This window comes from Sus scrofa, chromosome 5 (genome assembly GCF_054392235.1).
Source record: "Sus scrofa isolate SSC_HxYL_T2T_F1_AM1 chromosome 5, Sscrofa_HxYL_maternal_Yorkshire_Landrace_v2.0, whole genome shotgun sequence".
In the NCBI taxonomy this organism is placed as follows: domain Eukaryota; kingdom Metazoa; phylum Chordata; class Mammalia; order Artiodactyla; family Suidae; genus Sus; species Sus scrofa.
This window is the reverse complement of record NC_139387.1, coordinates 17977576-17993181: the sequence shown is the minus strand read 5'-3', so window position 1 is coordinate 17993181 and position 15606 is coordinate 17977576. Positions and strand designations below refer to the sequence as shown.

Here is a 15606-nt window from a genome sequence, read left to right as displayed (position 1 = left end):
TATACAAATATTGATTTGAAAGTAAAGAGCCAATTTGCTTTTGCTGTTTAACACAGCCCTGAAGGGCATGTAAACATTCCAGTTGGAAAGACACAGGAAGAGAAGATCATATTAGCTTTGGGTGAGTCACTGATAGCGGAATGTGCACTCTTTTCAAAAGTCTGCAAAGAGAGCATCACTTCCAAGGCAGCACCTCAAAGCATGATAACCCTGGTGGCATCTGTTCTTAGCACTTGCTGTTGGCAAAGACTATTCTACAGTGCCTTACTATTCTAGTTAACCTCAATCTACCTCCAAGCATCATTCTCCACCAGCATCATGGAGGAAGTTTCCAAGGTGTACATCTGCTGCTGGTCAAGCTAACCCAGTTTACGGCTGAAACTAGGTCAAATTCACACAAAGCCAGCAGATTCTTAGGTAATAAGGGCACTTTTTTTATTTGAATTTAACCTGAAAGCATAGAGATAATATAGTGCCTTTTTAAAGTAATTTTAATGATTGACTAAATTTCAAACTTACAAATTAGGACAATTCCAATGTGTAAACTAAGGCTTACACATAAGGATTTTACTAAACAATAGGTTTTTAGCAAAACAGGATATCATGACCTAGTTATCCTAGACAATGCAAATATCAAGGATCTCAAAAAATATACTATTACAATTCAAGTCTTCTTTTTTTTTTTTTTTTTTTTTTGGCTGCACACATGGCAAAGGAAGTTTCTGGGCCAGAGATCAAATCCAAGCCACAGCTGTGACCCACGCTACTGCGGCAACACTGGATCCTTAATTCACTGCACTTGGCAGGGCTGAGGACTGAATCTTCACTGCAGCAGGCAGAGACAACACTGGCCCCGTAACCTGCTTCACCATAGCAGGAACTCCTCAAATAGTTTTAAATGATATATTGGTTTGGTTAACAGTTTGGAACACATTACTAAGGGTTTTTTTCCCCCCCTTAATTTAAACAAAAAGAAAACAAACACATCCCTTTGCAAATTAAACGATTTCAAAACTATAGATTCACAAAGAAAAACATTAAAAACAAGAGCTGATTCTTAGTCATATTTACTCAAACAATTCCTCAAGCAGTGCACTTATTATTTTTGAACTTTTTTTTTTGTCTTTTTGTCTTTTCTAGGGCCGCATATATGGCACATGGAGGTCCCCAGGCTAGGGGTCAAGTCGGAGCTGTAGCCACCGGCCTATGCCAGAGCCACAGCAACCGGGATCCAAGCCATGTCTGCAACCTACACCACAGCTCATGGCAACGCCGGATCCTTAACCCACTGAGTAAGGGCAGGGATCGAACCCACAACTTCACAGTTCCTAGTCGGATTCGTTAACCACAGAACCACGACGGGAACTCCTATTTGTGAACTTTTTTGAGGTATGTAATATTTCTTAAAAAAAATTGATAAATAAAAGGAAACAAACTTTTCAACTACACAGTCTAAAAACTTTCTAGCTCCGCACTGTGGTCAATTAAATGTTTCTAAATATAGTGTTGCTTATACTTGCAAATATTTACAGAGTTAAAAAACAACTTTGAGAATAAAAAGATTTCCATTTGATCTAATTTTGCTGGTTTTATCTTTAGGATATTCCTTCTTGATAAGTCTTATTATATTGGGGTTTTGATTCCCATTCATTGTTAATTAGCATATGTTACAGATATAACTAAATTGGATGACAGAACTGAAACCAAATAAAGTATCAGTTCATTTCAAGGAAGGAGTTCCTGTTTTAATAATACAAATGATTAAATTACTAATTTAGTTTATGTTAGACCAAAACTAGATCATCTGCATATATGACGAAGATATTACTTTTATGTACAATTCTGTTATGAACTAATTGTGCTAGAATGGATCAAAAACCCACTTTAGACCACAGACCAGGAGAAATTTTCATGTTGGAGATCAATAAACACAAATGGCAATTTTTGGTCAGTGTGTGAATCACAATTCAATTTGGTACTGGCCTCTGTCATGTAATATACATTCAAAAGGTTTATTAAAATTGTCTCTTAAACAGTTATATTAAATTACAAAATGCATCTATCAAAAGGAGAAGGGAAATTTCCTTAGAACAAATTGAGAATAACCTCTGATCCATAAAAAAAAAAAAAAAAAAATCAGGATTTAGTTCATAGTTTAGCAAAGAGATTAAAGCAGCTCCAGGAATCTTGTTTTTTTCAGCTCACTCCTTCTAGGGCCTTTGCATAGGCTCTTCCTTGTCTTTCTCACCACCCTCTAAGCTTAAGAGCAAGGACCCTATGTCTCTCTCACTTTATCCCCAGGTTCTTGCACTTTACCTAGCACACAGTAGGCATTTAAATATTCAATGAATGAATGAATGAAAATGGCTGTTCAGTCCATATTTAAACCCCACGCATCCAGGCCACCTTACCTAATCAACTTCTCATCACTACCTAATACCCTCTTTCTAGCTAAACTGGTTTGTCCTTGCCCCTAGGACAGACCTGTGTCACTTACGATCAGGCTATGCTCTTCAAATGGAATGCCCTACCTACTCTTTTTTTTAATAGCTATACCTGCGGCATATGGAAGTTTCCAGGTTAGGGGTCAAATGGGAGCTGCAGCTGCTGGTCTATGCCACAGCCACAGCCGCGCCAGATCCAAGCTGCGTCTGTGACCTACACCACAGTTCAGGATCCTTTTTTTTTTTTTTTTTTTTTTTGGTCTTTTTGCTATTTCTTTGGGCCGCTCCCTCGGCATATGGAGGTTCCCAGGCTAGGGGTCTCATCGGAGCTGTAGCCATCGGCCTACGCCAGAGCCACAGCAACGCGGGATCCGAGCCGCGTCTGCAACCTACACCACAGCTCACGGCAACGCCAGATCCTTAACCCACTGAGCAAGGGCAGGGACCGAACCCGCAACCTCATGGTTCCTAGTCGGATTCGTTAACCACTGCGCCACGACGGGAACTCCAGTTCAGGATCCTTAACGCAGCAAGCAAGGCCAGAGATTGAACCCACATCCTCATGGATACTAGTTGGACTCTTAACCCACTGAGCCACAAGGGGAACTCTCCTACTCTTCTTTATGTACTCATTTTTCTAGTCCCATTTGATCTATGAATCCTTTCCTTATCTGTTTGCTCCACATTTTTCTATACTTTCCCAAAACATATATTTCGAAACTTGTATTATCTTCTGTTTCACGGGACAGAATCCTGTCTCTGAAACTTAAATACCACAATCTTCTTGAAGACACACCACATACAACTTAGTTATCATCTACTGTACATAGCATAGCACCAACATAACATGGTGTTGGCACATAACAGGCACCTGATAAATATTAAGTAATATTTATTCCTAATTTATACACCAACATCAAAAAAGTTCAGGCAGGAGTTCTCTCATGGTGCAGTGGGTTAAAGATCTGGTGTTGTCACTGCAATAGCTTGGGTCACTGTTGTACTGCTGTGGTGTGGGTTTGATCCCTAGCCCAGGAATTTCCACATGCCGAGGACAAAGCCAAAAAAAGAAAAAAAGGGCAGGAAGCTCATGATAATAATAGAAGATAAAAATCATGTAGACTGGGGAAAACAAAGATAAAATATATAGGCTATTAAAGTCATTTTATTTGAATACAAACCTTCACTCTGATCTTTCTTTCACTAACTTTGGACTTAGCCTTAAAAAAAAAAAAACAACTATAACTATACAGAAAGGAGAAAAGGGAATGAAGTTACGATGATGGAAAAGTAAGAGTAAGGAATCAGGGAATTCCCTAGGCATGGGAGGAATTCCTAGGATCTCAGAAGAGGACAGAGACTGGAGTGGTCACAGAAAGGGGATTCTACAGTCTAGAAAACACTAAGACACTTTAGTTCCTCAAAAGCCAACGTTCCAAATTAGGGATCTGGAGAGGTAACAAAATGTACCTCTATTTTATCACAGAAATCAATGAGGGGATAGAAATTTGCTTATAAAATAAAGGTTCCTGGAGTTCCCGTTGTGGCTCAGCGGTTAACGAATCCGACTGGGAACCATGAGGTTGCGGGTTCAATCCCTGGCCTCACTCAGTGGGTTAAGGATACGGTGTTGCCATGAGCTGTGGTGTAGGTCACAGACGTGGCTCAGATCCTGCGTTGCTGTGGCTCTGGCGTAGGCCGGCGGCTGTAGCTCCGATTAGACCCCCAGCCTGGGAACCTCCATATGCCGTGGGAGCAGCCCTAGAAAAGGCAAAAAGACAAAAAATAAAAATAAAAATAATAAAATAAAATAAAATAAAGGTTCCTATAAAAGTATCTCTTTTTTTGCTATAATTACTTTCTAAGGTATTTTCACAACTAGTGTCTCATTTATCACCAAATTCTCATGGCAAAACTCCTATTTTTACAGATGGAGAAAAAGACACAGAAATAACAGTTAAAAGCCAGCACTAGTTAGTGAAACTCCAAACCTCAGATTCCTCCCTCTGCCCCTACATTCTATCAGCTGCCTCCTCCTAGAGGCACAATCTCTGCTACCCATTTCTCCTTATTTCCATCTTCACAATCACTACTCCAGTTAGGGATCTCATCGCCTCTTTCCTGAACTATGGCAACTATGTCCTTCCTAATCCATCTCCCGGCCCCCACCTCTGCCGGGGTAACCCTCCAAAAGCACAGCTCTGATTAAGTCACTCCCCCTTATTCTTTTTCTCCTCACACCCTGCACACTCTTGCCTTCACTCAGGTTGTTCCCCTGACCCTGAATGCCCTCTTCCATCTCTGTCTGTTGGGATTCTACTCTAAATCTTTTCTAAGGCTCAACTCAAACCCTACTTTTTTTCCATGAAGCCATTTAGTCATTCCTTTCCCTGAACATGTGCAAGAAGCTGTTATTTGCTGAGGGAACCAGAATTTTAAGATCTCTTATTCAAAAAAACCAAAAAAAAAAAAAAAAAACAACCCAAAAACTCTTCTTCAATACTCTTCCCTACTAGACTCCAAAGCAATCCATCTTCTGAGATGATATGACCTCAAAGAGAAGCCTAATTAGTATTCCATCCTGGTTACTGAGTTGGTACCAGATGATAGGGTCATGCAACAGCTATTAGAGAGAGAAAATAGAATACTGTTTCAAAAGGCCTTTAAGTGCATGAGAGCTATTAAAAACATGAATCAAATTAAAGAAAATATTGAATGGCATAAGCAAGACACCATACTAAGTACTATGGAAATACATTTTAAAGTTTAAGACATAGTACATACATTACTTTTACACCAATGAGACTGAATTAACAGCAACACCTACTAAATTAAGCATTAATGGAAATTTGAAATAGGAAAGAATGGCAAAACCTCGAAGAAAAGCTGGTAAAGAGTAATTCCCTTAGATCACTTAAGTCAGTGCTATCAGCTCTACCTTTCTTTCTTATTAATCTGCTTCCCAGAAGACTATTCTATCACCACCTCCTCTTTTTCCCCAGCTCTCCATCCAACCTCAATCCTTTATTATCAAGCACCAAATATACAAAGTCTGTGAAAGCAGATAAACTGTCCCTCCTTCAAAAAGAAATCATGTCATTTTTCTCCTCTTCAACTGAAAATGTTTTACAGAACCGAAGGAAAACCCAGGCAACTATTACTATAAAGAAAAAAAGCAAAATCTTCTAATGGAAACCCAGTAGATTTTGCCCAATTTGTGAAAAGAAAATGAAATTGGAGGAGTTCCCGTCGTGGTGCAGTGGTTAACGAATCCGATTAGGAACCATGAGGTTGCGGTTCGGTCCCTGCCCTTGCTCAGTGGGTTAATGATCCGGCGTTGCCATGAGCCATGGTGTAGGTTGCAGACGTGGCTCGGATCCCGCGTTGCTGTGGCTCTGGTGTAGGCCAGCGGGTACAGCTCTGATTGGACCCCTAGCCTGGGGACCTCCATATGCTGCTAGAGTGGCCCAGGAAATAGCAAAAAAAAAAAAAAAAGACAAAAAAAAAAAGAAAATGAAATTGGAAACTAATGCCAACTACTTAATGAAAAAATAATATTTTTGTGTGTGTGTCTCTTTTTTTAGGGCCACACCCACAGCACATGGAGGTTCCCAGGCTAGGAGTCAAATCGGAACTGTAGCCACTGACCTACACCACCGCCACAGCAATGACGAGATCTCTGAAAAAAGAGTTGATAATGAAAAAAGTCTAGGTAAAACCCACTTAAAAACTACAGGGAGTTCCCTGCTGGCCTAGTGGTTAAGGTTTAAGGGCCTAGAGTTGTCACCACTGTGGCTTAGGTTTGATCCCTGATACAATTCCTTTCACATGCCACGAGTGTAACAAAAAAAATAAACAAACAAAAAAATAAATTAATTAAATAAAAAAAAATTTTTTAAATGAGGAGTTCCCCTGTGGTGCAATGGGATCAGCAGCATCTCTGGAGCACTGGGGTGCAGGTTCAATTCCCCGCTCAGGACAGTGGGTTAAGGATCTGATCTTGTCACAGCTGTGGCATAGGTCACAACTGCAGCTCAGATCTGATCCCTGACCTGGGAACTCCACATGCCACAGGGCAATGTAAAAAAAAAAAAAAGGAGTTCCCTCTGTGGCAAAGTGGCACAGTGGAAATGAATCCCAATAGTATCCATGAGGACACAGGTTCGATCCCTGGCCTTACTCGGTGGGTTAAGGATTTGGTGTTGTTGTGAGCTGTAGTGTGGGTTACAGATACAGCTCGGACCCTGCGTTACTGTGCCTGTGGCGTAGGCTGGCAGCTACAGCACCGATTGGACCCCTAGCCTGGGAACCTCCATATGCTGTGGGTGCAGCCCAAAAGAAAGAAAGAAAGGAAGGAAGGAAGAAAGAAAGAAAATAAATACAGGGAAAAAAAAGTAACCATTTAGGGAGTTCCCGTCATGGCACAGTGGTAAATGAATCCAACTAGGAACCATGAGGTTGTGGGTTTGATCCCCGGCCTCCCTCAGTGGGTTAAGGATCCGGCATTGCCGTGAGCTGTGGGGTAGGTCGCAGTCGCAGCTTGGATCTGGCGTTGCTGTGGCTCAGCATAGGCTGGCAGCTAAGGCCCCAATTAGACCCCTAGCCTGGGAACCTCCATATACCGCAGGTACAGCCCTCAAAAGACAAAAAGACAAAAAAAAAAAAAAAAAGTAACCATTTAGAATAAGTGTCCATTAAGCTTTGACCATCATTTTCTTTTTAGGTAACTCAAATGAAAAACAATTTTAGGCTCTGCAGAAAACCCAAATCTGAAATCTGTTTTTTTCGCTTCACACAGGCCAGCTCAGAATGACTTACGGAGTTCATTTCCTTCACTGAGAATCTCCACCCGGCGTACAAGCTGCTCAAACAGATTCCGCAAATTCAGCATCGTAGTATCCATCTTTCTGCCAAGAAATCAAATATACATTAGGGGTCCTGCCATCTCCCTCAGACAAAAGATTCGGTAGCAATCCAGTACAGCCATCAGTGCCTAACATCTGGACTCTTCCATGTGTCGCTGCCATTGTAAGAATCTCATTATAAGCCAACGATGGATGTCTCGTATAATCCTTATTATAAAAACAAAGTTGGAATGTTAAAGACTCATTTGAAAATTACAAAATCATTTCTGTCCTCTGAATATAACACCCCTTCCTGCCTACTCTTTTCCTCCACACTGCAATCACTATGGAGCTGAGAAGAAAGCAATCAGGGACAAGAATGTCAGTTGATTACTAGGTGACCAACTACTTAGTCAATCCTCTTGACTAATATAACATTTTTGCCACTTTAATCCTTCTGCACTACATCCTTCAATGCAACTTAAAATGTTTATTTTTAATTTCGTTTTTAGTATCCCTGTCGCAAATGCCTTTTGAAACGCAGGACATGGTCAGCACATTTCCTACCAACAGCACAGATGATGTCACACAAGTGATTAAGTGGGGAAATCGCCAGCTCAGCAGCACAAGAATTATTTCTGTAATGCAGGGCTCTCTGCTGGACTGTGTGCAGGGACTATGCCTAATAAATTTATACTAAGTATAGGCAAAGGATTATGTTGTACCACATTCTGGCATCAAGGAGACAATACACCACCTTCACAGTTAGAAGGGCAAAGGAAAAAATCATTTGCTACTGTGTTCTGTATAGTGAATTTCAGGCTTCATATTTTCTTCCCTAAAGACTTGCTGATATTACATTAAAAATGGTGTCCTTACAGGGAGTTCTGGTCCAAATAGACTTTAACTGGCAACACCTTGAGGAACTAAGATCTTCATTTAAGAGTCGAGAAAGAAAGACATCAACAGGATTTATGAAAATTATCAAGGAAATGAAATTAAAAATCAAATTTCCTTTGAAAATTGAATGTCCTCAGAAATACCATTAAAGGATTATCCTTGTGTTCCTCCTAATCACCCCTTCTTCAACATTCTAGTCCAGGCCCTTTTTTCATGCATCTAAATAAAATTTTAAGAACTCTTTTACAAAGGTTTAGTGATTTTACAATGTTTGTAAGATTGTACCATAAGCTATGAGGGCAAGAAAAGAGAGGAAAAGCACAAAGGAATACATAAGCATAAAGGTATTTTCTATTATATGCTACAGAATTATTCATTTGTACTTGTATGATGATTGCTCTAATAGCAAAGAAGCTTTCAATTCCAAGCTTGGATGCAATATATACCTGAATCAGGGCCGGAAACCAAGATTTTCAAATGGCAATGTATCTGTTCCAAGCTACATAATCATAGCAAGCTGCTAAGCAACCAGACCAACAAATTTATTACAAAGCTCTTTCTCTAAACTAAGAACAAAACTGAAAGAATAGCATTAAAACTGGTAGGGAGTTCCCATTGTGGCTCAGTGGTAAAGAACCCAACCAGTATCCATGAGGACACAGGTTCAATCCCTGACCTCGCTCAGTGGGTTAATGATCCGGTGTTGCTGTGAGCTGTGGTGTAGGTGACAGACGCGGCTCGGATTCCGAGTTGCTGTGGCTGTGGCACAGGTCAGCTACAGCTCTGATTAGACCCCTAGCCTGGGAACCTCCCTATGCTGCGGGTGCACCTAGAAAAAAAAAAAAAAAGACAAAAAAAGAAAAAAATTCAGAGGGTTTTTGTGTGTCTTAAATGACAACACAACTTGATCCTTTGTCCCCTTTAAGAGAAAGGCTCCATTTTTTCAAGCTAATCTCTTCTTCTTTCCTATTTTCTTTGTGCATACCACTTCCTGGAGTGAGTGTTGTGGGAAGGTACTCTCTTAAAAACACAACCTGATTCCTGAAAAAACCCAGAGTACCAACCTGAGGACATCTCACCAAAGGGACTGTTATTTCATACAACTACATCAATCCACACGGTTCTCCCAACATGATGCTTAGTACCTAGGAGACAGGTATTTGACTGAACATATCAAACTCTGCCACTTCAGTCATTACACCTTTACAGACAACTCTCCCATTTCTCTCCACCCCTCGCCTCCCTCTCAACTCAATCCTGTAACTCTCAATTTGTTTGGGATGCCCTGGATGTTGAGCCTGATTTTAAGACATTGTCCTGTTCTTCCCTCACATATATCATCAACCACCCTACCCAATAACCTATCCTACTCCCTCTCCTACAGACCCTAGATTTTGATTTCCTTTTTTATCATTCTCCTCACTCAGTGCCAAACCACAGGATCACCTGAAGTTACTCCCTTTCCTACAAGTACAATCTCCAAACTCTGTGGATTCTTCTTACATGCGTTATACCCATCCCATCATCACTTACAGGTCATTTACCACTCACTTCAACTGACCTCCCCGGCCTCAGTCTTTCCACAGCTGCTTTGCTCGGTTGGCACTCATACATACACTCTGTACTCAATTTACCATGTTTCTATCCTAGACTGCAGAACTGAGAGGAGACACCTGACATTTGGCACTACTGTATCACACACACAAACACTCAATATTTTTAAGAAATATTTGATTAATCAGAGAACCCATGAATGACAACGCACACACTCATGGTTCTATTGTCGAAAGAATTTCCAACCTGAACATCCATGTTTAACATAGATGAAAACAAAGAAAACAGTTTTAAAAAGGAGGAGTTCCTGCTGTGGCTCAGCGGGTTATGGGCTGGACTAGTATCTGTGAGGATGCAGGTTGGATCCCTGGCCTCCATCAGTGGGTTAAGCATCCCGCATTGCCGTGAGCTGTGCTGTAGGTCGCAGACACAGCTTGGATGTGGCATTGCTATGGCTATGGCATAGGCTGGCAGCTGCAGCTCCAATTCGACCCCTAGCCTGGGAACTTCCATATCCCACGTGTGGCCCTGAAAAGCAAAAAAAAAAAAAAAAAAGGAAAAGGAGCAGAAGCCCTGGGATAAAGTTTTAGTTCTTCTATTTGCCCCACTGTATTCCTTTGGACAAGTCACTTAAATTCTGAGACACATCTATAAATGGGAACAATAATACTTATCCTATTTACCTCACAGAACATTATAAGGTAATGCAGGTAAAAGTTTCATAATGTATGAACTGAACCACTATAAGAATACAGGGTGTTACTCTAGAGGGTATGAGTTTTTTGTTTTGGTCTGATTGTTGTTATTTACATCCTAGAACAGTGATTACCAATCATATCTGAAACCGAGGTCAAAAAGAAAGGGGAACATAGCAAAATTTGATCTGGTCTAGGCTCTTAAACAAGTTCTTCTTCACAAGGCTCACAGCATCTGAGAAGAGGTGGTTTCCCTCTAACGTGGGTTTACTTTGGGAAATCCAAAAACAGTACTAGAAAACACAATCCTCTTCTCTCTATATGCTGAGAGGCCAATGGATTTTTTTTAACATGCTATAGAAGTGACTCTCAGGAATTATTTACGGATGACAAAAATATCTTTCTGCGTTAGTACTAACTCTGATAGCTCAGCCCAATTGTATCTTGAAAAGCTAAAATTTACTCATTCTATTCAATGTCAATTGAAAATGGTCTTAATTTTCCTGCTGGGTCACATTTTCGTGCTCATGAATACTTCTTTATTTTTCCCCTTTTATTATTTAGCTCCATAGCTAAGAGATACACTACTGTGAAAGGAAACAAAAACAAAGTCACATTGTAGTACATTGCTTTGCAGCTGTAAAACAGCTGTCACTTTTCGCCACAGAGGCGGCTGCATCCTTGTATGCAGCAAAGAAATCAGTCTGTGGAGCACTTTAAACAAAAAGGTGCTGGAGAATCTCAGCTGTTATTGATGAGAAGCCCCAGAGGTGGAGAAGTCACTACGTTACAGATTCCCAATCTGTGAGTATCCCGAAGGGAGCAATTTGGCATCACCAGGAAAGAGTCTCAGCTTGATGTGATTGCTTTGAGTCCCCAATTTAATTTCAATCACCCAGCCAAGAGAAGAGACATCATCCTTCAGAATAACAGACTATTACAGATCTTACTGCAGAGTATCCTGGGAAAAGTCTCTATCCTCTTCTTCCTTCCCCTACAAACAACATTATTAAGAGACCTATACATCAGGTTTTAGCTGCATCAAGGGTGTTAAATATTGTAAGACAAAGCAATGAGTTTTTCAGGGAAGAGTTTTAATGAAAAACATTCTCACAAACATTACTAAATCTGGAGATTCCCAAGAAATCAACAATCCAGGTTCTCTGCTGCCAAGAAAAAAACATCCCCTAAGAGTGTCTCAATACTACAAGATTCTTTCATATGAAAGCATTTCAGAATAATTTTTTTCCCCAAATGTCCAGCTTCTGTTTCACCGTATCAAAAGCCTCTATTCAACTGGCAGGCAGAAGGAATACCTTGAAACCAAATGTTCTTATGAGCAAATCAACTGCAGAAAGAGTAAACAGAACATCCTCAGTCCAACATGAACAAAGATTAAAATATGGAATGGAACAAGTTGAATTATTATTTTTAAGAATATTATTATGAATTTGTTACACTAAGTTCTCCTCTTATTTTTCTCCTGTGAATTCTATTCATTCTGAAGTGTTCCATTCTTTGAGGTCTAGTACAAGTCTTCCCAGTTCACTAAAGCATTCCCTAACCAATTTAGTCCAAAATTACCTCCTTATTATTATTATCTATAACATTTATTTGGCAGATTGAAAACAGTTTCATCCTGTTCATTTTCTATGTTCAAAAAAAATAATTAATGATTTTTAATGATGAAACTAAAATCTCACCACCCTAAACAACCATACGCCCCTCCTACCTAATCTTTGCCCACTATATACTCATTTCATAGAATTGCAATCATTGATTATTTACAATTTTGTTTTACTTTTTTCTTTTTTTTTTTTTTGCTATTTCTTTGGGCCGCTCCTGCGGCATATGGAGGTTCCCAGGCTAGGGGTCCAATCGGGAGCTGTAGCCACTGGCCTACGCCAGAGCCACAGCAAGGCAGGATCCCAGCCGCGTCTGCAACCTACACCACAGCTCACAGCAACACCGGATCTGCTGGATCGTTAACCCACTGAGCAAGGGCAGGGACCGAACCCGCAACCTCATGGTTCCTAGTCGGATTCGTTAACCACTGCGCCACGACAGGAACTCCCCTGTTTTACTTTTTTCTATCATGTTTCCATTAAGTTACAAAAAGCTGATGAACAATTATTTATTTAACCATTCTCTTCCTTGGACATTTAGGTCATTTTGTTTTTCTGTTACAGCTGCCTAGAATCTCTTACATGGGCACTCTCTCACCTCCTTCAGATAGTTATTCAAAGGTCATTGTCTCATACAGATAGCCAATGGGCACATGAAAAAAATGCTCAATATCACTAATATTGGAGAAATGCAAATCAAAACTACAATGAGGTACCAACTCATACTGGTCAGAATGGCCATCGTTAAAAAGTCAACAAATAAATGCTGGAGAGAGTGGAGAAAAGGGTACCCTCCTACATCGTTGTTGGGAATGTAAACTGGTGCAGCCACTAAGGAAAACAGTATGGTGGTTCCTTAAAAGCTAAATATTGAGTTGCCATATGATCCAGCAATCCCACCCCTGGGCATACTCCACAGAAACTATTATTTGAAAGGACACCTGCACCCCAATGTTCACTGCAGCGCTATTTACAAGAGTCAAGACATGGAGGCAATCTAAATGTTCATGAATGGATAAAGATGTGGTATCTACACACAATGGAATACTAATTATTATTATTTATTTCCTAAATAACTATTTTGGAAACAGAAACAGACGTAGGCATAGAAAACAAACGTATGGTTAACAAAGGGGAAAGGGGGTGGAGGAGGGATAAATGAGGAGTCTAATAATATAATATATGTATTTTTATATTTATATATTTAAAATATACTATATATAAAATAAATAAACAAGATCCTACTGTATAGCACAAGGAACTAGAGTCAATATCCAGTAATATACCATAAAGGAAAAGAATATGTATATACTTGTATAACTGAATCACTTTGCTGTACACCAGAAACTAATACAATGATTGCAACAATATAGTTGTAAATCAACTATACTTCAATTTTTTTTTTTTTTAGGGTCCCACCCATGGAATATGGAGGTTCCCAGGCTAGGGGTTGAATCAGAGCTGTAGCCACCAGCCTATGCCACAGCAACACCAGATCCGAGCCACATTTGTGACCTACACCACAGCTCACAGCAATGCTGAATCCCTAATCCACTGAGTGAGGCCAGGGATCGAACCTGTGTCCTCGTTAACCACTGAGCCACACTGGGAACTCCTACACTTCAAATTTTTTTTAAAGTCATTGTCTCATTCTTAACCACTCTATTTTTTTGGCCACGCCCACAGCATCTGGAAATTCCCAGGCCATGGATTGAATCCACCCCACAGCAGGACCCAAGCCACTGCAGTGACCATGCCAGATGCTTAACCAGCTTCACCACAAGAGAACTCCTTAACTACTCTACTTTAAATTGCATCTTCCCCCCACCCCCAAACACTTCTCTGCTTTATTTTGCTCAAAAGCACTTATCTCCATCTACCATGCTTATATATTATTTTATTTTATTTATTTTTGTCTTTTGAGGGCCGCATCTAAGGCATATGGAGGTTCCCAGGCTAGGGGTCAAATCAGAGCTACAGCTGCCGGCCTACACCACAGCCACAGCAACGCCAGATCCGAGCCCACGTCTGAGACCTACACCACAGCTCACGGCAATGCCGGATCCTTAACCCACTGAGCAAGGCCAGGGAGCGAACCCACAACCTCATGATTCCTAGTCAGATTCGTTTCCGCTGCTCCATGACGGGAACTCCCATATTAATTTATTTTGTTTACTGTCTGTCTCCCCAATAGCTTAAGTTCCAGGAAGGCAGAGATTTTTGTCTTTTTTGTTCATTGCTGAGCCCCTGGTGACTAAAACAGTGCCTCACATTTGGCAAATGATTAATATTCACTGAATGAATAAACTGAGCATCACTGAAGAGAGCCTATTCCTTGTTCCTTAGAATAGATTTCCAAGGCTAAGATTACCAAATCAGAGGGTAAAGATGTTTTATGACTCCTGAGAAATAGTGCCAAAATACGTATGTTTTTTTTTTGCTTTTTAGGGCAGCACCTGAGGCATATGGAAGTTCATAGGCTAGGGGTCGAATCAAATGGGAGCTGCTGCTACCAGCCTAAGCCACAGCAACCAAGGTGCATTTGTGACCTAGGCCAGTTTGTGGCAACGCTGGATCCTTAACCCACTGAGTGAGGTCAGGGATCAAACCCAATCCTCATGGATACTAGTCAGTTTTGTACTCCTAGGCCAAAAATATTTTCTAAAAGGGCTGTGCTGGAGTTCCCATCGTGGCTCAGTGGTTAACAAATCCGACTAGCATACATGAGGACTCGGGTTCGATCCCTGGCCCTGCTCAGTGTGTTAAGGATCTGGCGTTGCCTTGAGCTGTGGTGTAGGTTGCAGATGCAGCTCAGATCCCAAGCTCCGATTCGACCCCCAGCCTGGGAACCTCCATATGCCATGGGTACGGCCCTAAAAGCCAAAAAAAAAAAAAAAAAAAAAGACAAACAAATAAATAAATAATAAAAGGGCTGTACTAATGTACAGTACTCTCAACAATGTAAAGGCCTTCTAGAGTCATCATGATCCCTCCCTAAAGGCCAAGTAAGATTGTGTTGTACTTACATTTTGCACTTAATAAATACCTGTTGAATGATTAAGCTATAGGAAAGGCATCTTCTCTAAACACTTTCAATAACTCAAAGAGTTCATCCACCATATTAAAAAAGAATGATAAAAAAAATAAAATAAAATAAAAAAGAATGATGATGTTTCTTTTCTTTTTTTTTTTGTCTTTTTAGGGCCGCACCGTCATCTTACGAAGGTTCCCAGGCTAGGTGTCGAATTGGAGCTGTAGCCACTGGCCTAAGCCACAGCTACAGCAACTCCAGATCTGAGGGCATCTGCGACCTTCACCACAGCTCACAGCACGGCAGTATCCTTAACCCACTGAGCAAGGCCAGGGATGGAACCTGCGTCCTCATGGATACTAGTCGGATTCTTAACCTGCTGAGCCACGACGGGAACTCCCCATGACGTTTCTTTAAAAAAAAAAAAAAAAAAAAAAAAACCTCTCTTCCCACCCACCCCATACACACCCTCTGCCGAAGAATGAAATCCAGAGAAAAGGAATGTATGCAAAA

The 15606-nt window shown here is 40.7% G+C and overlaps 1 protein-coding gene across 8 annotated transcripts in view; it reads right to left on the bottom strand.

The window, feature by feature from the left end:
• Positions 1-15606, bottom strand: part of RACGAP1 (Rac GTPase activating protein 1) — a 49311-nt gene that overhangs the window by 22731 nt on the left and 10974 nt on the right. For 4 of the 8 annotated variants that reach the window (XM_021091634.2, XM_021091635.2, XM_021091636.2 and 1 more), the window contains exon 2: positions 7263-7351. In XM_021091634.2, coding sequence (XP_020947293.1) covers positions 7263-7347 — 85 coding nt within the window. In that variant the 5' untranslated portion in view covers positions 7348-7351. Of the gene's footprint in view, positions 1-7262; positions 7352-15272; positions 15505-15606 lie in introns of all 8 variants that reach the window. The other 4 variants (XM_084955665.1, XM_084955667.1, XM_021091633.2 and 1 more) reach the window with 2 other exon arrangements.